The 20,032-nt window shown below is 42.7% G+C and overlaps 1 protein-coding gene across 1 annotated transcript in view; it reads left to right on the top strand.

Moving 5' to 3' along the window:
- LOC146610756 (collagen alpha-1(XX) chain-like) overlaps positions 1 to 19,461 on the top strand; it is a 42,337-nt gene extending 22,876 nt beyond the window's left edge. The window contains exons 16-42 of the mRNA XM_085344154.1: positions 186 to 312; positions 871 to 1,010; positions 1,104 to 1,236; positions 1,944 to 2,089; positions 2,235 to 2,364; positions 2,770 to 2,886; positions 3,603 to 3,749; positions 3,879 to 3,935; positions 8,548 to 8,586; positions 8,698 to 8,836; positions 9,107 to 9,249; positions 9,465 to 9,574; positions 9,829 to 9,987; positions 10,120 to 10,197; positions 10,369 to 10,455; positions 10,538 to 10,591; positions 11,241 to 11,336; positions 11,969 to 12,022; positions 12,110 to 12,163; positions 12,248 to 12,301; positions 16,105 to 16,176; positions 16,259 to 16,294; positions 16,442 to 16,508; positions 16,630 to 16,818; positions 16,916 to 16,993; positions 18,172 to 18,333; positions 18,861 to 19,461. Of these exons, the coding sequence (XP_085200280.1) occupies positions 186 to 312; positions 871 to 1,010; positions 1,104 to 1,236; positions 1,944 to 2,089; positions 2,235 to 2,364; positions 2,770 to 2,886; positions 3,603 to 3,749; positions 3,879 to 3,935; positions 8,548 to 8,586; positions 8,698 to 8,836; positions 9,107 to 9,249; positions 9,465 to 9,574; positions 9,829 to 9,987; positions 10,120 to 10,197; positions 10,369 to 10,455; positions 10,538 to 10,591; positions 11,241 to 11,336; positions 11,969 to 12,022; positions 12,110 to 12,163; positions 12,248 to 12,301; positions 16,105 to 16,176; positions 16,259 to 16,294; positions 16,442 to 16,508; positions 16,630 to 16,818; positions 16,916 to 16,993; positions 18,172 to 18,333; positions 18,861 to 18,889 (2,697 nt within the window). The 3' untranslated portion in view covers positions 18,890 to 19,461. The remainder of the gene's footprint in view (positions 1 to 185; positions 313 to 870; positions 1,011 to 1,103; positions 1,237 to 1,943; positions 2,090 to 2,234; positions 2,365 to 2,769; positions 2,887 to 3,602; positions 3,750 to 3,878; positions 3,936 to 8,547; positions 8,587 to 8,697; positions 8,837 to 9,106; positions 9,250 to 9,464; positions 9,575 to 9,828; positions 9,988 to 10,119; positions 10,198 to 10,368; positions 10,456 to 10,537; positions 10,592 to 11,240; positions 11,337 to 11,968; positions 12,023 to 12,109; positions 12,164 to 12,247; positions 12,302 to 16,104; positions 16,177 to 16,258; positions 16,295 to 16,441; positions 16,509 to 16,629; positions 16,819 to 16,915; positions 16,994 to 18,171; positions 18,334 to 18,860) is intronic.
- Positions 19,462 to 20,032: the final 571 nt, after the last annotated feature.

Genomic DNA, 20,032 nt, shown 5'->3' on the forward strand with positions numbered 1-20,032 from the left:
TTTCTCTCTGATAGTTAATGGTTTAGTAAAGTTAATAAAGTAAAGTGTAGCTTCTGTACTTTAGACTAATGTACAGAAGCTTCTGTACTCTGTCCCATTTACTGCATTAACAGTTCAAAATGTTTGATAAATGAAATGCTGCCTCAGCCATGTCAGTCATTGATATATATTAAATATCCTTCCAGGTGGAAGTGACAGGAGTGAACTCAGTGCTGGTGCAGAACCTTTCCTCTCTTTCCAGATACCTCATTTCTGTTCAGTCTCACTACGCACAAGGCCTGTCTGCAGCGCTCACCAGTAACGTCACCACACGTGAGACAAAATATTTGTTTTTGGCATGAAGGCATCACCTTAGGCTACATTTGTTAGATCAAACTGACTTCATGTTGTCTTTTTTATTAATAGTTTTTTGGGTATAAACTTGTTGATGCAATCTTTGCTATCTTTGCTCTTTTTCCATAGATTGAACTGAGGAAATGGGAATAAATGGTGTGTTTTTGTTGCAGGCTGCTAGTAAAAAAGTGCTTAAAGATTAAAAATCGGTTCTTTCCCAAGTGTTCTGTTATGTGCAGACACAGTATTGGTTCATCAATTGCGTTAGATGCTTTTAAATTCTTGAATGATTGGTAGGTCAGTGCTGAGTGGTTCCACAAACAAAACAAAACAAAGCATTCCTCAGAAAATGGTCAGGTACAAAAACTAGCCTAAAAAGGAGTGAAAAAACAGATAATGTCCAAAGAAATACTTCAGCATTTGGCTCAAGGCTTTTGCACAGTACTGTAAATGTTATTGATTAATAATGAGAAATGTCATAATGTAGCTGTCTCTCTCTTTTTTTAAATTTCCATACACATTATTCTTTTCTTCTAGTGAAGGTGCCTCCTCCTTCAGACCTTAGGGTAACTAATTTCTCAGACAGTGACATCATGGTGCGCTGGGAAGCTGCAGCTGATGATGTTGTTTCTTACCTCATTAAGTGGATCTCCCTAAGTGGAGGCGACCTGAGACAGGTGGGGAAAATTATTGGATTGCTGGAGTACATATTATGAATTAAAAAATACGATATAAACTGTTGTCCTGTGTGTCCCTGCTGTGTATTTCAGCTGCGTATGAGTGGTGACAGTGAAGGAGCAGTTCTTGGAGGGGTGGAGGATGATAAAGAGTATCAGATTTCACTGTCTGCACTCTATGGAGATGGAGCTCAGAGTGAAGCTGTGGCCATACGCTACAGCACCTGTGAGTCACACATTTTCTGATCCTGAGCATTTCTCAAACTCAGGAAGGGCGAGCCTGATGAAACCATTTACCTTAGTCACATTAGCAGCAGTGTTCAGCCTAAAAAATACACAAGTTAAAAGTCATGCATTTGAGTCATGCATCCATATTATTTGTTTATTTATTACATTATTTTTGAGACACTGTTAGTTGTTAGAAGCCAGTGTTTTAATGATAGGACATATGTGACAGTAATGAGACAACCTAAGATATCCAAGATTACCACAAAAACACAGAAAAAAAATCATAGAATCACAGAAAGCTTTGTTTTTCTCCTGTTAGTCTTTAGGCCCAGTTACCTTTTACTTTTCTGTGGTCAGCAGCCCTTCGTGTCATATTCTGTACAATATAGCATTACTACTACAATAACCTGTAAGTAAATGAACTTCATTGTGTAATTGATGGCAGTTCTCAAAGTACTAGTCACTTAAAGGTTAAATTTCACATCTAAATTCTCATCTTTGAGTAACTAGAACTCTGAGCTATGAAATAAATGTAGTGAGGTTAAAGTATCAAATCAAAGTATCAAATTCTCTGTTATACTTTACATTTATTGTCTAAAAAACACTTTGCTTTGCTGCCAAAATAATTTCCTCCTATAAAGGAACAAAGTGAGGGTTAAGTGTCGTTAGCTGTGGTACTTTATCTCTTCTATGATGTTGCTGCAGTGTCTGGTGGAGGCCCAACCAGCCTCACGGTTTCTGATGAGACTGCCGTCAGCATGGTGATCAGTTGGGTACCTCCCAATGCTCATGTCCTCCAGTATCGCGTGTCCTACACAGCATTGACTGGAGCTGATAGCCAGGATCACACTGTGAGTGGGTCGTAGTCATTACATCTTCACCTCTTCTGGGCTTCAGCCGGCTGTCATGTGTCAGAATTCCAGAAATTCCATAAGTCCCAAAACTTTAAATGAGTTCTGACTGTGTTGGGATGATAGTGTTGTTTGTTCTCTGCAGGTGCTGGTCCCTGGTGGAGAGAAGCAGGTGATGCTGGAGTCACTGCAGCCAGATACGCGCTACAGCATCTTGGTCACTGCTGAGTACCACAACAGAGAAGGAGGCAGCGGTTCAGCTCAGGGCAAAACTGGTGAGTCAAACAAGGGAAAGATGTCAAGACAGCTCAAGTGCAACTTCCAGTGAAGAGCGACAGGTTTACATGCAAAAAGTGCAAATGTCCCATTACTTTACCCTTACAGGAGGGATATGCATATGTTTTTGGGCAGTATTGTTTCTACAGCACTACACGTACAGTCATTTTGGTCCAGAGACGCAGATTCCTTTCTCTGCATAATGATGGGCTCTCTGAACAATGAGACAGCAGCCAGTACCAGTACAATACCAGTACTGCTCTTGATACTTGGTTGTAAGTTCAAAAATTACTGGGTGCACTGTGTCTACGTTTATTGTCCATGCTAGTGTGCAGATGACATTCTTTGGCTTTGTTTTTTTTTTGTTTTTTGCTTGTTTTCTTCCTTTTTTTCTGTCTCTCTAGCCACTTTGCGGGTAAGCAGTGCGAGTGTGGTCAGGTCAGACCACTCCAGTATCTGTGTGTCATGGAGACCAGTATCTGCCGTTGATGGATATCGTATTGTAATCCAGGATGTAAAAGGTATTCTGTAATCATGTCTACAGTGATGTGAAAAGGTGTTTGCCCCCTTCCTGATTTCCTAGTGTTTTGCATCATCAAACAAATTTTAATATTAGAAGAAAGATAAGACAAGTAAATACAAAATGCAGTTTTTAAATGATGATTTCATAGATTAGGAAAACCTCCCTGGTCCTGTGGAAAAAAAAAAAAGATTGCCCCTCTTGTTAAATCATGAATTAACTGTAACTAACTACATTTTTTGGAAAGCTGAGTTGAGTTTCACTAAACACACTCAGGCCTGATTAATTGCAGACTTGGGATGCAGACCGAATGATTTCCTGTGTCGTTCAGTGGTGCTTTTTGATATGGCATGGTGGTGGTAATGTATTATCTGGAGCTGTTTTTCTGCTTCAGGACCTAGAAGACTTGCTGCGGTAAATAGAACCATGAATTGCTGCTGTCTACCTGCTTTGGAGGGTTTTTTCCCTTAATTATTAACCCCTTCATTTAGCAACTGCATTTTGTGTTTACTTGTGTTATCTTTGTCTAATTTAAATGTTTTTCATCATCTGAAATATTTAAGTGTGACAAACATCCAAAAAATATGAAATTATTTTCATAATTTATATGAAAATAATTATATATATATAATATAAATATATTATATGTGAGTTATTAGTTGTAACAGAACATACAGTGATTGCTGGCAATTTACTCTGTCGTGCATGTGTGCATAGACAAGCAATCAAAGCAAGAAGTTGTGAGTAAGTCCAGCAGAAGCCACTGTTTCACTGATCTGGAACCTGAGACTCTGTATCGCATCAGTGTGCACTCTCTTCTCGGCTCAGCAGAGGGCCCGGCAGTCTCCATCCTCCATCCCACAGGTCTGACATGTTCTCAGAAACACAGATGATCATTGGCCAGCAAACACAAAAACTAATTTAATTCAGAGTTTATGTATGAACAGTAATATATTATTCTATATAAATAATTTCAATGCAATTTTATTACAGCTGCAGCTCCAGCCCGAATTGCCATCCATCCCCGGATGTACCCTATCCACAATGAAGGTAAATCTTTAGATCCACGTATACTTTATCTTCAACTTCTTCTGAGTAGCCTATGAAATATTTTGGGCTGAATTTAACACACGAGTTCAGCAGATTCCCCAGTCACAGTGTGTGTGTGTGTGTGTGTGTGTGTGTGTGTGTGTGTGTGTGTGTGTGTTTCTGTCTTTGCATGAATCAAACTCCAGCTGAAAGGCAATAGCCCACCAATAATATGTTCCAGTCCTGTGCAGCAATCAGTTTTCACCAACACTATCATTTACCTGTATGCGCACAAAAATCAGAGGGGTGCCGTCAAAGTTACCACCGGATTCACGGACCATGTGCACTAGACACTGTTATTGTTACTACTGCATGTTAGTGACTGAATCACTGTAAATAGACATGTGCACACCAGCTATTCACAGCTAGCGTGTTTCCATATTTTTAGATATAAATGCGGTATTGAGGTAGATTGTGGTGAAATTACAAAAACACAAAGAAAAAAATTGAATAATAATAATATTAGACAATAATAATAATAATAAACGTTTAACCTAGAATATGTTTAAAGGTGAAGAATGACAAACCAGAATAAAAGAAGGAAGGAGGGGCCCATTTGATAATCGGGCAGTTAAGTAAGTAAGTAAGTAAACTTTTATTTATATAGCACATTTCTAGATAAAAGATCACAAAGTGCTTTACAAGGTATAGGAACAGATTAAAAAGACAAAGTACAGTCAAAAGTTAACAAAATGCAATTTTAAAAAGATGTGTTTTTAGCTGTTTTTTAAAAGTAATCAGTGAATCAGCAGATCTTAAGTTCTGAGGAAGAGAATTCCACAGTCTGGCGGCCACAGTAGCAAAAGCTCGATCACCCCTAGTTTTCAGTCTCGTATACTGAATAACAAGTAGGCCCTGACCACAAGACCTCAGAGACCTACTAGGGGCATAGGGCTGTAAGAGTTCAATGATGTATGATGGTGCTTGTTCTTGAAGAGCCTTAAATGTCAGAACCAGAATCTTAAAGTGGACTCTGAATTCGACAGGGAGCCAGTGCAGCTGTATAAGCAACGGTGTTACATGAGAGTATTTCGATGTTTTTGTCAGAAGCCTTGCTGCAGCATTTTGGACAATCTGCAGACGCTCCAGGGAACTTTTGTTTAGACATGTGAACAGTGAATTGCAATAGTCCAGTCGTGATGAAATAAAAGCATGAATAACAATCTCCAGTTCAGTATGAGATATTATGGGGCTCAATTTAGAAATATTTCTTAAATGATAGAAGCAAGACCGAACCAGAGATTTGACGTGAATATCCAATGTAAGAGCAGGATCGAAGGTTATTCCTAGGTTCCTGATAGACGATTTCACAAACGTTGAAAGGGGACCAAGAGCATTCATTATGCTGGGTACATGTCTGTCTGGAGCACATACAAGGACTTCAGTTTTATTTTCATTTAGTTGGAGGAAGTTGTCAGCCATCTAACTTTTGATGGTTTCCAGACACACATTTAAAATCCGCAGCTTAGAAGCATCTTCAGGTTTAAAAGATATATATATAGTTGGATGTCGTCTGCGTAGCAGTGGTAACAAATATCCTCAAAAGGGCTCAAAATATGCTGGAGAGGAAGTAAATAAATTAAAAACAATAAGGGCCCCAGCACAGAACCTTGTGGCACACCAAAGGACAGGGACGTAGAAGATGACCTGTACTTAGAAACTGCCACAGAAGAGTATCGTTCACAGAGATACGAGGAGAACCACTCTAAGGCAGACCCAGATACACCGACCCAGTATTTCAGCCTATCAAGCAAAATATAATGGTCAACGGTGTCAAAGGCCGACGTGAGATCCAACATTAGGAGTACAGAACACTTACCTGCATCGTTTTGCATCAGAATGTCATTGGAAACTCTAAGAAGGGCTGTTTCAGTAGAATGAGCTCTACGAAAGCCAGACTGAAATTTGTCAAAGATATTATGTTTGTCTAAAACTGCTGTAAGCTGCTTAGCCACAATCTTCTCTAAAATCTTAGCAATTAATGGTATTTTTGAGATCGGTCTGTAGTTGCTAGTGAGAGATGGGTCCAGCATAGGCTTTTTTAACAGGGGGTGTATAACAGCAGTTTTAAAATAAGCAGGGACTTTGCCAGATCCCAAAGAGGTGTTAATTATAGTGAGCATACAGGGACCAATAGAGTAAAAGACATTTTTGAATAACGATGCGGGTAAAATGTCGAGTGAACAAGAGGATACTTTTGTTGCACTAACTATTTTTCCAGCTCGGATAGTGAAACAGGTAAAAATCTTTCTAAAACAACAGGCCGAACTGGCGTGGGAACTGACAGTGCAGATGCTGATGGGGACAATTTTTTACTTATATTGCTAATTTTTTCTAAAAAGAAAGCAAGAAATGTTTCGCAGTCTTCATTAGAAGAAATAATGGCAGCAGGTGGAGCAGGAGTAATGATATCAGTAATAGTGTCAAATAATACCTTAGGATTACCTCTGCTCTTTGCAACCAGATGAGAAAAATAAGCAGCCCTCGCATCTCTAATTGCATTGTTAAAAGAGGCTAAAAGATCCTTTAAGTAAAGGAGATGAACATTTAAATGAGTTCTCCTCCATAACCGCTCAGCTTTACGACAATCACGTTTTATAGAGCGGATGTTGTCATTTAGCCAAGGTAGGGACTTGGAAACAGGCACAGGTCTCATTTTAACCGGACAGATTTCATCTAAGATCGAAAGACAATGATCATTAAATAGATCTGTTGAGAAATCAACACCGTTTTGTGGGGATAGTGTTAAATTAAAAGCATCTGAGAACTTCTGTGCTGTGGAGGAATTTATAATGCGCGACATAACTGTCCGGTGAACAGGAGACATAGGCTCATGAAAAGACATGTTAAAAAGAATACAATAATGGTCAGAGATAAAAATCTCCTTAGAACAAATACAATCAATATTCAAACCCAAGGTAAAGACAAGGTCCAGTGTGTGACCTTTGTTATGTGTGGGGCCGGACACATGCTGGGTAAAATGAAAAGAATCCATAATTTTGATAAAACCTCTGGCAAACAGGTCGGACTCATCATCAACATGTATATTAAAATCCCCCACTAAAAGCAATTTGGACAACCTCATAGTAGAGGACAGGAAGTCGCTAAACTCCGCTAAAAACAAGCTGTTAGGGCCGGGTGGACGATACACCACAGCACAGTAAAAAGGATCCTTACTACCGATTTTAATGAGCTGCAATTCAAAAGAAAGAAAGTGTCCAACTTTCACTGAACGGCAGTTGAAACGGCTCTGAAATGCCACCGCGAGACCTCCTCCACGACCAGAACCCCGAGGCTGGCTGATGACAGAAAAGCCATTTGGGCACATTTCAATAAGAGACGAATAGTCCAAGCCCCGCTGCCAGGTCTCGGTCAGAAGCAGGAAGTCCAGATTATTAGAAGCAATAAAATCGTTAAGCACAAACGATTTATTAGTCAAAGATCGGGCATTAAAGAGCGCCATAGTCAGCGGGGTGAGAGCATCATTATTAGGAGAAGCTCGAGTTAAAGGACGTAAATACTCGAGGTTAGAGCCTTCACGTTCGTATATTCCACTCACCGAGGGGATGAAAAGCCAGTCAACAGGAGAGTCTGGATTGAACCCTTCTGAGGTAGCACGGTCTCGGAGAGCCAGGCCCTGTATATCCAAGCAGGGCCGTGGAGAACAAATTCCTCTCTATGGAGCTGTTTTGAGCGTAGGTAACAAAACCCGCACGACATCGCTTTCCAATCAGCCCCCGCCGCCAGAAAAGCCTAAGCTTCACCTGGATACCTGATCTCCTTCCTCTTCTTCTCCGTGAACTACGGGGAACGCTGAGAACGCTGGCCGAGGATCCAGCCACTGGCGGTAGATGAAAAGTGCCAAAGGAGTGCGGGGGAAAGTGCGGAGAATAGAAAGTGCCAAAGGAGGAGGAAGATGGAACATCTTGGGCCATCATTGAAGATCGGATTGATAACAGCGTCAAACGATCATAAACCAAGGCAGCCAGAACATCATTGATACAAATAAAAAACAGCAGAGTAGAGAAAAAAAACACGACGATAGAACGTGACAAACTGCACCCGGCAGCGGCGAAGCCAAACACAGGCGCCATCATACCGGAAGCAAGTTGTGGAATAAACAATAACTTCAAGATTAATATAAAAAGAAATTAAGTGAAAGTGTTGACCTCTGGTAAGAATGGGCATAGTTTTTTAATGACTGTGGTGCTGATATGCAAAGCTTTTTAATACGATGGAGATCACGTTTGTTTTTAAATTGTAAACAATAAGTTTTCTAAGAAATATTTCTAAGGAAGTTGGTGTGTGCACACACTGTGTCTGTGAAGGTTCTCAGTCATCCAGGTCATCGTAGTCAAAGGAGCTTGCAAAGAAAAGCGTCTGGACTTCTTTAAGTTACTTGAAGTATACGAAGTATACGATTCAATTCATTTGAATCGTATACTTCAAGTAACTTAAAGAAGTCCAGACGCTTTTCTTTGCAAGCTCCTTTGACTGTGTGCACACACTGTTTTTGAATAAAACCCGAGCATACAGCAGTACTTTTGCCTACTTTTACACTCTTGTGTTGCAGTGTGCCCTGAAGTCACCATCAGAAACAGCATTGTTAAAGGTGAGACACGCTGTCCTCCCTTTAAACTGAAACTTAAAAAAAACAAAACAAACAACAACAACTACGAAGGAAGCACCACACTGTGTTTCTGTTACGTTTGTGCTGGTTTAGGGTTCAACATGATGGAAGCCTTTGGTCTGACTCAGAGAGCTCACTCATCGGTGGAGGGAGTGGCAGCCGAGCCTTTTGTCTTCAACACGCTCCCCACCTACACTCTGTACAGAGACGTCCAACTGACACAGAGCACCAAGTGAGAATTTCTTTCAGTCCTCCACCTTTTCTTTGTCATTGTATTTTAATTTGAGTAAACACCAGTTCACTGACATAGACACTAATGCAATGCTTTTCAAAATTTTTGTAGCATGTCTCATAAGCCAACCCTAACATCACATGGTCCTTTTTTGTGCTGTGCTTGTGAGACTCAGGCATGGAAAGGAAAATTATGTAAGCTTTCACAGAAATGTGTTTAGTCAGTGATAGAAAAAAGTGAATCTTGCGGTCTGTCTTGCCATCCTTCCAGGTTTATCCACCCCGCAGGTTTCTCCCCAGAGCACACCATCAGCATTGCCTTCCGAATGCTGCAGGATACACCCAGGGAGCCTTTTGCTCTCTGGCAGCTCACAGACAATGACTTCCAGCCAAAGATGGGAGTGGTGATTGACCGTGAGTAACACTGCCTGCACCTTCCCGCCTCCTGCACTGGAAGCATGTCTTTGGACTTGTTGCAGTCCCTTAATTGTCTACATTGTTCTTTAACAAAAACAGAGAACAGAAGTGAACACATTTCTGTAAACTCACCTCCCTAAGCTCATTATTGTGGCTTTTACGGGAAATAACAAATGATGACCTTATTATCCTGTGTGTTTGTGTTTTTGCAGCAACCACCAAGCACCTGTTATACTTCAGTCTGGACTACAGAGGTGAAGTGCAGGAGCTGACCTTTGACCAGCCACAGGTCCACAGGCTGTTCTATGGCAGTTTCCACAAGGTGAATGTAAAACTAGGAAAATAGGCTACCCTACGCTGAGAAGCGCCCTATGGTCGCTGGCAGAGAGATAACCGTCCACTCTCACATTTGTTTTAATGATGGGCAGTTTAGGATCATCATTTAACTTAACCCCACTGCATTTCATTGAACTGTGAGAGGAAGACTCTCCCAAAGTGTGAGGTAGGGTTAGTGTTAGTAGATATGATGACTTAGACCTCAGACGCCTAAACGGCACATTTTCTTCCATTTGGCAGGTTCACCTTTCTGTTAGCCAGGTGAGTGTATCCTTGTCTGTGGACTGTCAGCACGTGGGTGAGAGGCCAGCCCGTCCTCTAGGCAACCTGCCCACCGATGGATTTGAGATGCTGGGAAAACTGGTGAAGACCCGAGGACCTAACAGTGGCTCAGCCCCGGTATTTAACATTCTTTGATATTAATTCTAGCTCAGCCTATTAATGCACTCTAAACATACCTTTAAAAACTGTGGATGATCACTTCCTCTGTCCTGTATTCAATGTCTGTTCTGTGCTCTTCATCACTTCCAGTTTCAGCTGCAGTCTTTTGAAATCGTCTGTAACACCACGTGGGCTTCAGAGGATACCTGCTGTGACCTGCCTGGAGTGGTCAGTGTGCTAATATTTACATTCACCTTTCTTCAACCCTTATTATTTCACAAAAAAATCATATAGCTGTCATGATTTTTTTTACCAAGTGGTGGTGCAACATTGAGAGAACCTTTCTAAGAGCAGTGTAAATTTGCTCACTTAATATCTTTATTATTGTGTCTGTGTAAGAGAGATGAGGAGAGCTGCCCTGCCCCTGCGTACACATGTACCTGTTCCTCTGACGTCCCTGGAGCTCCTGGTCCCCCTGGACCACCTGTATGTCACCTCAAACACACCCAGAGTACTTGTTGCATGATTCCTCACTGTTAAACACTCAGTTCTTTGTCTTCTTTCCCAGGGGAAGCCAGGCCCTCGTGGCGAAAAAGGTGAAAAAGGAGAACATGGCCAAAAGGTGAGCTGAAAGCTTTATTCAGACCTTTCAGATGCAGTCATGGCTTTATTTAGAAGTTTGTGTATAACAGTCAGGTTTTTCTCATTTTGCCTGAGAAGTTGAACAGCTTAAACCCTGCTGCTCCTGCCACAAGAGGAGACTTAGCAAACAGGCATTACTTTTTTTTTAACGATTAAATATTCCCTGAAGAAAATATGCAAAGAATCAGCTAAAAAAATACAAATGCAGCTGTTGAACAGCTGTTTCCATGTAGTTTCAGTCACAGTGTAGGTAGGGATCGCTCAGTAGGTAGAGTGTTTGCCCCATGATCTGAAGGTTGGAACGGCTACCCTGAGGTACCCCTGAGCAAGGTACCGTCCCCACACAATGCTCCCCGGGCGCTACATTGGTGGCTGCCCACTGCTTCACTGGGTGAAAGAGTTAAATGCAGAGGAGTAATTTCCCTACTGGGACTAACGCATACACAATACACAATAAATGAGTGTTACATCAATGCGCAACTGACAGTGGAAGGGAACTTAATCAGACTCATGAACATGAGAACATAACATAGATAATATCTCAGACTGTTTGTTGAAACCAGAACCATCTACCTGTAAGTCTCACTTTTCTTTGAATTAGTCTCTTATTTATTTATTTATTTTTTCAGGGAGAAGTAGGTCCTCCAGGAAATCCTGGACTTGAGGGAGGCCTTGGACCTGTGGGCAGCATCGGGCCACGAGGCATTACAATGCAGGGCAAAAAGGTAGATTTAACCCTCTGGGGTCCAGGGTATAATTGGCTGTGTTTGACTACTTTGGATTTTACCTTTATATTTCACCTTAGAAACGGTTTACTTTGCCTTGTTTTGTAACATTTCTTTTCAGCACAACCTAATGTGTCCGGCTACACAGTTTTTTGTCGTTTTTTTTTTTTTTTTTGCCTGCAAGGGAAGCACTGTCCTTACAAAGTCCAGTGTTTACTGTTTCTTCCTGCACTAAACATGACAACAGTACTCAGGAAAAAGTATGCTGAAAATTATTTATCATAACCCGAATTTTAGATGGGATATAAACACTATTTAAAAGCTGGTATATAGTTTGAAGTCTGCACTTCAAACCATGTCATTTGGACTCGCCCATCTGTCAATGGTCAATGTCAATGGTAACTTTATTGTCCCTGATGGGAAGTTGATTCGCAGTATGTCAAAACAAACAACAAACATACAACCAACACATCACGTACACTCATTAAAAAAATACTATAATATAATGTCGAACCCAGAGGGTTAAATGTGTACCAATACAGTAACTATGGTGAAAGCTTTGCCAAACAAATGTATGTGCATCCATGTGGATAGTTTATTGTGCAAAAACGTACTCGTATTAATTTCTTTAGGGTCCACCAGGAGCAAGGGGAGAGAAGGGAGATCCTGGGCGACCGGGAGTGCAGGTAAGTTTAAAGTGAAGTAATGGAGTCACCAGAACCTAACCATCTGCTTCTAACAGCTCTCTGTCTCAACCTACTCTGTCTCTCTAGGGGGTACCAGGACCACCAGGTCAAAAAGGGGAGGAGGGAATCGCAGGTGCCAAGGTGAGCTGCTTGATCTCAGTCAGCACAGAATGCATCAAGCTGAGCTCTGTTTCTGTCCTCATCTCTCTGCTACATCTCTCACAGGGCATCAGAGGTGTGGAAGGGAACATGGGCGCACCCGGCATCACTGGACCCAGGGTAAAGCGTAAATACATCTTCATCTGTTTGTATGCATTTTTGCCTTTGCTGCCAATTTTAAGTTTGGGCAGTGACACTGAGTTTGAGAAAGTGCATCTTATCATCAGGGAACAGTTTAGACTGTGAACGAACCTTTTCCATTTTAGACACTACACAAGCTGTCCTCTAGCACCACTCTCAGGACAAAGTATCTTTGTTCAAGGTTCAAGGTTCTTTATTTGTCACATGCATAGTTATACAGGTATAACACACAGTGAAATGTAACCTGACACGCTCCTCGACTTGTGCAAAAAAGGGGGGGGAGGAAGAACATCATATATAATATATACATTAGATGAATGTGCAGTAGTAGCATGTAAGCAGCAAGCAGGTGAATTCTGTATATTAAGTGAATTAAATAAGAATAGACAATATGAACATATTTAAAATTAAAGGGGGGTTCCCCGGAGGCATCTTCCTTGGGGGGCTCAACCCGGGGTAGCGGTCATGTCCGGGTGGGGGCTCTTTTGGCTCTCGGGTGACTGTTTCCTCGTGGCTGCGTGCAGCGGGGCTAGGGGAGGGTCTGTGCTGACGGACGTGGGTTACTGACCTGGTAGCCTGTCTGCCCCTGGGTGGGTCCGGGATGGGCGTGAGGTTCTGGGGGCGCTCCGTCTCTGGGCTGGGGCCCTGGCCGGGCCTCGGGGCCTTGGGTCCTGGTTTGTGTGTTGCCGGGGTTGTGGGCGGGTGGGTGCATGGGGGCCCATCCCTGGCGCAGGGTGCCGCCGGTGCGTCGAGCCGCCTGGGGGGCTCTTCAACTGGTGGGGGAGATTGTCACATCTTGCAGGAGCTTTCCTCTCCTCAGGAACTCTCTGCAGGAGGGGGAGATACAGGAGAGGTGGAGGAAGATCTCAGCCTGGGTGTTTATTGTCTTATGTAGTCTGGAAGATGAATGGATGGTGGGGTGAGTGCAGTTTTCTCTGTGGTGGGGTTGGGTGGACTGTCCCGGGCTCTGTGGGGCCGGGGGGCGCTGCTGCGCTGGGCCCCGGTCTGGATGGGCCTGGGCCCCCTTTCCCTGGCGGGTCGCGGAGTATGGGAGTGCCTACTGGGGTCAGCGGGGGAGCTGGCCCCAGGGAGGGGTCACCTGCCCCTCCCTTCCTTCCCTCCCCATCTCCAGCTGCCTCCCTCTTCCCGCTCCACCACAACCACCCACACATGCAGGGCCTTGGAGTAGGGGTATGTCACCAGGGTGCAGAGGAGGCTACCCCCCCCCCCCCCTGTCCCCTTCTGGCTGCCTCTGCCTCAATTTTATCCCACAACTTAGACATTCACATTACTCACACTCTCATTACACATACATATAGGATCTTGGGGGTGGGCACGATACACAGAGTCCAAATTACCATCAGGGTGTACACTTCACCCCTGGCGTCGTTGCCCACCTCTCAATTTTGAATACACGTAGACATTGAGGGCTAGCAGGAGGGACCATGTGCTTACCTGCTGCTCTCTGGCAGGTAGCTCCATGCCCTCCTGGGTTTTAATTGCACCTTAGAACACACATGCATCAACACTACAATGAGCGGGTGGAGGGAGGTTTGGAGTCTTCTCTCACCCCCGTTCTCTGCGGCCTGCTGGAGCGGGGGGGCTAGGAGGAGTTGGCCGTCCAGCTGCGGTCTGGAGTGTGGGGCCTCCCTGCTGCTGCGGAGTCGGGGCGGTCTGCCTCTCCCCACCGCAGGGAAAAGGGTAACACCACCTGGGTCTGGGTGCAGTTCCCCCCTCCAGGGGCAAGGGTACCTAGACCCGGTTCGTAGAGTACGCTTGGGGAGTGTGATCGTGTGTACAGCGTCTCTTTATGTCTGTCTCCATGTTGGTTGAGTGTGGAGTAAGTGCATATGAGAGCATGAGGGTGGGGATGGATGTTTGTATCTGTGTGTGCCTGTATGTCTGTGTCTATATGTCAGGTTGGGTATCAGACGCCACCTCTCTGGGGACATCTCAGGCCCTCCAAGGTTTGGAGGCCTATCTCCACCCACCACTTCCCCTGCCAGTGGCGGACTCCCTCAGGTGTCGGTGCGTTGGTGGTTCTTTGTGTCTGGGGGTGGGCGTCCGGGTACACACCGGCTCACTCCTTGGCGGCCGCTTATCGGGGCCTGGAGCCTGGGGCTCGCTCGGGCCACTTCGGAGGTGGGGTGCCCCCGGCCTCTCGGCCTGGGGCTCGGTCACTCAGGCACAGCTGGCTGCCGGCGGAGCTCACGGGCGCGTCACTGCAACCCCCCCTGGCTTCTGCTCCGCGGCTGCTGAGTGAGCCCTCATCTGGGACTCTCCTCAGCTCTTACTGGGACAGTGGCGCGGCTGCCCCTCTGTTGGTCTTCCTTGGTCTCTTGTGTTCTTGGGGCCTCTGGATGTCTGGAGTTTTGATCTCCTCCATACCTGCTTCATACCCTGGAGGACGGGGCTGTGGCTCCCCACACTCCCTAGCAGATCGTTACATGGAAACCTTTGGAATGCAAGCATGCTGATCCACACAGGTATGCACACAGGTGTACACACGGGTATTCACAGACGCGGACTACAGCTTTCTTGGCTGCTGCCTCAAAGCACATTGTACGCTGTCTATCTTGCGTGCTGCACAATATCGTTTATTATTTAGTATCTACTGATATCTACTGCTAGCTAGTTTATTGTGATGGTGCCGTTTTTTTTATTATGTTGCTCTTTGTTGTTTGCTTTCTCTTCTGTTTTTTTTCTCCATACAGGTGACCCAGGTGTTTTGTTTTTTTTGTTTGTTTTTCTTTCTTTCTTCTCCCCCTTCTCACCGTCTCTTCTCCCCTTTGGTTTTCTTTCTCTCCCTCTCTTTCTTTCATTCTCTCTCCCTGTCCTATCCCCCAGTCATGTCTGTCCCGTTTGTAGCAACTGAAAATAAAATAAATTCATAATTATAATAAAGGTCAATCAAATGGACCAATATGGCAAGGCCATGATGATCCACTTGGTAAAATAAATCCGCTTGGCATCTTTCTTGGCCTTAAGACAACAATTCTGATGGCTAAAGATCCAAACGGGACACAAAAAAAAAAAAAAAAAAAAATTAAAGGAATTTGAAATGTACATTGTGCCGGTGGGTTTGTTTAATCAAACTTTGAAATGAAATACGGTCACTGTAGTTCAACACAGAAAACAACATTCAGCTCAACTGCTGTTCATTTGGTTCTTTTATTTTTTATACAGTGAGGTTGAAGTTGTTACCAATTTAGCAATTCCTATTCAATTATTGGTATCACTTTAATTAAATTCCTTATCAATTCTCTTATTGATACTCATTGGATTCTCATTGGCTCCACTTTGAGAGTCACCACCATTGCTAAGCAACATATCAAAGACATTACATGCACGTTACGTTATATGTTGCAAATGATTTGCATGCTGTGTGGTCAAATGTTTGTGCATGTCGGAGGTATTTCCCCTCTCTGTTGTGATCAGTGTTTGGTCATTACTCAGAAAAAGTAGTTATTACACATATTACACAGTACACTTTTTTAAAAACTAATGTAGTATGTTATTTAATTACGCAAGTGAAAGTGGACTTGAGAAGTGGGATTGATAGACAAACAGACTAACAATTCCAAGGGGAACCACTGGGAAACTGTTCTTCACCTCCTTAGTGAGGTGTAATGAGCTGCTCTTTTATGTGTCCTGACCTTATCAAGTAAAGTCAATCATGTAGCTGCATTTGTGTATAATAAAACTGTTTGCTATCAGGACTTTGTGTCTGACTCACTGTAGGTTTATGCATCTAGCATATTCTATCTATCATGTTTAAACAGGGTTTCCAAGGAATGCCAGGATACCCAGGGCCTATAGGAGAAAGGGGCCCCCCAGGTCCTGTGGGACCTACGGTAAGACCTAGGAAATAAATATCACATAAAAGTCTGACCTGTCCTTACAGCTGGTTATTTATCTTTACACTCTACACTACAGGGCTTGCCAGGTAATAAAGGGGAAAGAGGAGAAAAGGTGTGTTATATCATCATTATCTTCTTTTTTTATATAGATCAGCTGTAATGGCATCTGATCTTCTTTTTAAATACCTTCTAAAATGTTTCAGTTTCTTTTCAATTGACTTTATCTGGACAAACAGTTTGTAACTCTGTTTTTTTACAGGGAGAACCTCAGTCCATGGCTATGATCTACCAACTGGTCACACAGGCCTGTGAACAACTAGTACATAGTAAGCACTCTAAAAGCAAGCATGTCAGAAATGCATACTGTCTGCAGTGCTGTTTGCCCTCCTCACTGTGAGGAAGAGTCCAATAAGAGTGCCAAAACATTTTTATTCTTTGCTTTTTCAGAGGAGGTGTTAAAACTCGACATGTTCATTAACGAGATCGGTCGTAAGCCAGTTCCAATTGAAGAGCCAGTAGGGCCTCCAGGGGAACCAGGAATACCAGGGCCCAAGGGCCCACCGGGTGAGAGGGGCTCACAGGGTCGTGTAGGCCCAAGGGGAACACCTGGCAGGCCTGGATATCCAGGAGAGCAAGGTAAGCTTAGTAGATAGTTTGTTGGAAGCAAAACATCACTTACAGTTTGATGTTTAACCAAAGTTATCACATTGATTTGTCTCTTCCCTCTCTGCAGGAAGGAAAGGTGTGCCTGGGGACAAAGGTGATGCAGGGTCCAATGTCCAGGGTCACCCAGGGGTCAAGGGATTAGCAGGTACCTCTGTATAAGTAACATAATAAAAGCACACACACATTCAAAGTTACCAAACTTGAAATGATGTCAATGGTCAATGGTAACTTTATTGTCCCCAGTGGGAAGTTGATTTGCAGTCTGTCCATACACAGAAAGACAAAAACAAACAAAGACAACACACACACAAAAAAATAAATAAATATATATTTTTTAAAAAGCCCAGAGAGAACAGCCCAAATTTTGTCATCAACAAAGCGCAATGTGTAATGGCAACAACCCTTATGTTTAGTATTATTATCCATGACAATAGCAACAGGTACAAAAGACACTCTGTCTCTTGGTCTTTACTCCAAGCACTTTATATTGACGACCTGAGGGAAGCAGCTGAAAATTATTAAAGAAAGGATGGTCTGAACACAACATGACAGAGGTTGTCTTCCACAGCACTTGCCTGTTATAAAAGTCCACAAGCTGGACCTGAGACTTCCCTGAAATCTGACCAGCCACTTTACCCAGATTACTAAGTCTGGTCTTATTGTTCAAACACACATTACCATACCAAGCAATGATACAGACCATTAAAACAGATTCAATAAAACCTTTATAAAAAAGGGTCATCATTCAGTTAAAACCTCTCAGTCTCCTTAAAAAGTACACTCGTTGTTGATCCTTTTTCACTGTAGCAGCAAGACATGACTCAAAGGACAGAGCCTTATAACGAACAACTCCCAAATACTTGTAACTGTCCACCAGTTCAATGGCTGCACCATTTACTACTGTCAGTGCAGAATGGGGGGAATGGTTCCTGAAGTCAATTACCATGTCCTTAGTTTTCAAAGTGTTGATCTTTAAGAATGACTGATCACACCAAGAAGCAAACTCATCCACAACAGGCCAATGGGAATCCTCTTCACCATGAAGAAGGCTTACAATGACTGTAAGCTGCATATTTAATGAAATGCCTGTTAGCCTGTGTACTGCGACAGTCATTAGTGTACAAAAATATAGTAGAGGAGAGAGACAACAACCCTGTGGTGAACCAGTTGAAGAATTCAGCTGTTTGGAAAAGCAGCCGTTGCTATATGTGCTAATAATGAATAATGATAAACTCCTTGTTTTTGACTGTCTCGTAGCATGAGTGTTTTGATAAGCACCTAAAATAAAATGTAGTATTACTGTTTTAAAATGTGTATCCACAGGACCTCCTGGTGAGTCTAAGCTGGGAATCCCAGGTCCCAAAGGAGAAAATGGTATGCTGGGGCCATCTGGGATCCCCGGAACACCAGGTCAGCCGGGCGAGATTGGACCACCGGGTGTTTGTGACAACAGCGGAGGCTGCCACATGCTTCCTCAGCAAACAGGTTAGCAGCTAGAGAAAGGCTACTAATCATGCAACCCTGTGAATGTAATGAGTATGAAGATCCAGGCCTGTTTTTTGTTTTGTGTTAACTAATGAAGTACATGTGTAAGTACATGCATGTTTGTCTGGTGTAAGAGGAGCGCTACAGTAGGCAGGATTTCTATTCTCACATTCTGGTGTGTGTTTTTTGTTGTTGTTGTTGTGGTGGTGGTGTTTCTTATATAGTAATATGATCATTTTGGCTGAGAGTGCTGAAGTCCCAATCTGCTGTCCACACCTTACGTTTATGAGGTGCAGCCAATCAGAAGACAGATGGTTTAAAGAATGGTTGACTTAAAAGGAGATGAACTAAACCAGCTTGTTTTAGTAGCTGCACGTGACTAAATCACTGTGGACTGTGTTCAGCTGTGAGCCATGCAAAGCTGCAAAGCACTTCTCATTTGACAGAATTACCCAATTCTGTCAAATGAGACTTTGACATCATTTTCACTTATTCGGCATCCTTTTCAAGTTTCTTTCTTCACACAGAAGACTCTTATGATGACTACCAGCCTTGAATGGAGAAAACATGCAGGAGGCAGTGGTAAGGTGACTGACATCTGTAGGAAATGACTGGTTAATTTGGAAGTGAGCAAAAGACTGGCACTGGAGCACAGAAGAACTTTGAAGAGGTTTGAAGAGGTTTGCTGCATTGAAAAAGAAAATAGTAAGGGAAGATTGTGTCTCTCTCTTCTCTTATTAAAATCTTCACTCATGTTTCAAATCAGCTAAGAAATTATTCACTTAAGAACAATTAGGGAGCTTTTTCGTACAAAACCTACCAGTTGATGGATAGCTTCATAAGAGATCTTTTCCCAGTGGAATCAGTAAAGTCTTGCCTTAAACAATGTATTCGCACTGAAATCTTTGTTGCCACGTTTCTGTATTCATGCACTGTATCAATGCCAAATAGTTTAGCTGCATATGTTATTTTCTGTGTATTTCATTTGCCATTCTAACCTTAACTGCCTCAAGAAGAATGAAATTGCATAATCCATGGTGGAAAAGCTTCTTTTTCTTCCATGGTATAAATGATGCTGTGAGAACATTTCTTTCCACGTGTATGATAATTGTTATATTGTTAATTATATTAACTGTATCTGGATATCCATGTTTATTTTAAACTGTATGAATTCTAATTGCTTATTTGTGTTTACATTTAATGATTTTCAAAGCTTTGGTGACAAGAATTTGTGTATAAAAGAAAGAGAAATACAGTGTCAGATAATATTTCTTTTGGTGTATCTTTTTTGTTGCTTTTTCTATGTTTTTTTTAATCTTGTTAATAAAATGTATAAAAATGTGTGTAATTAATCACAATGTGTTAGTGTGTAATCACCCTGAGACATGCATGCCTGTCTGCCAGCATCAAATCTAAAGCTGGTTCTGATTTGCAGATGCAGCCTGCGTAATTTGTCCAGATTATCCGAGCTCTGTTCACTACACATCCAGTCTTCACTTATCAAATCTGTAAGATTCAAGGCTGGTCCTTAAAAGCTCCCAACAACGCAAAACTGCAGTTTTGTGTTGTGTCACTGGAACAAAAAGTCATAATGTAATGAAATTCTGTTAGGAGGGTGGAAAAAAATAACATGATAGTGTTATAATTCTTCATTCAACCATCTTGAGGAGATCATTGTTTCCAGTGGCCTCTATTTTGC

This window comes from Diplotaxodon limnothrissa, linkage group LG20, assembly GCF_057381915.1.
Source record: "Diplotaxodon limnothrissa isolate DT_005_m linkage group LG20, D_limnothrissa_male_GT1.1, whole genome shotgun sequence".
NCBI classification, from domain to species: Eukaryota; Metazoa; Chordata; class Actinopteri; order Cichliformes; family Cichlidae; genus Diplotaxodon; species Diplotaxodon limnothrissa.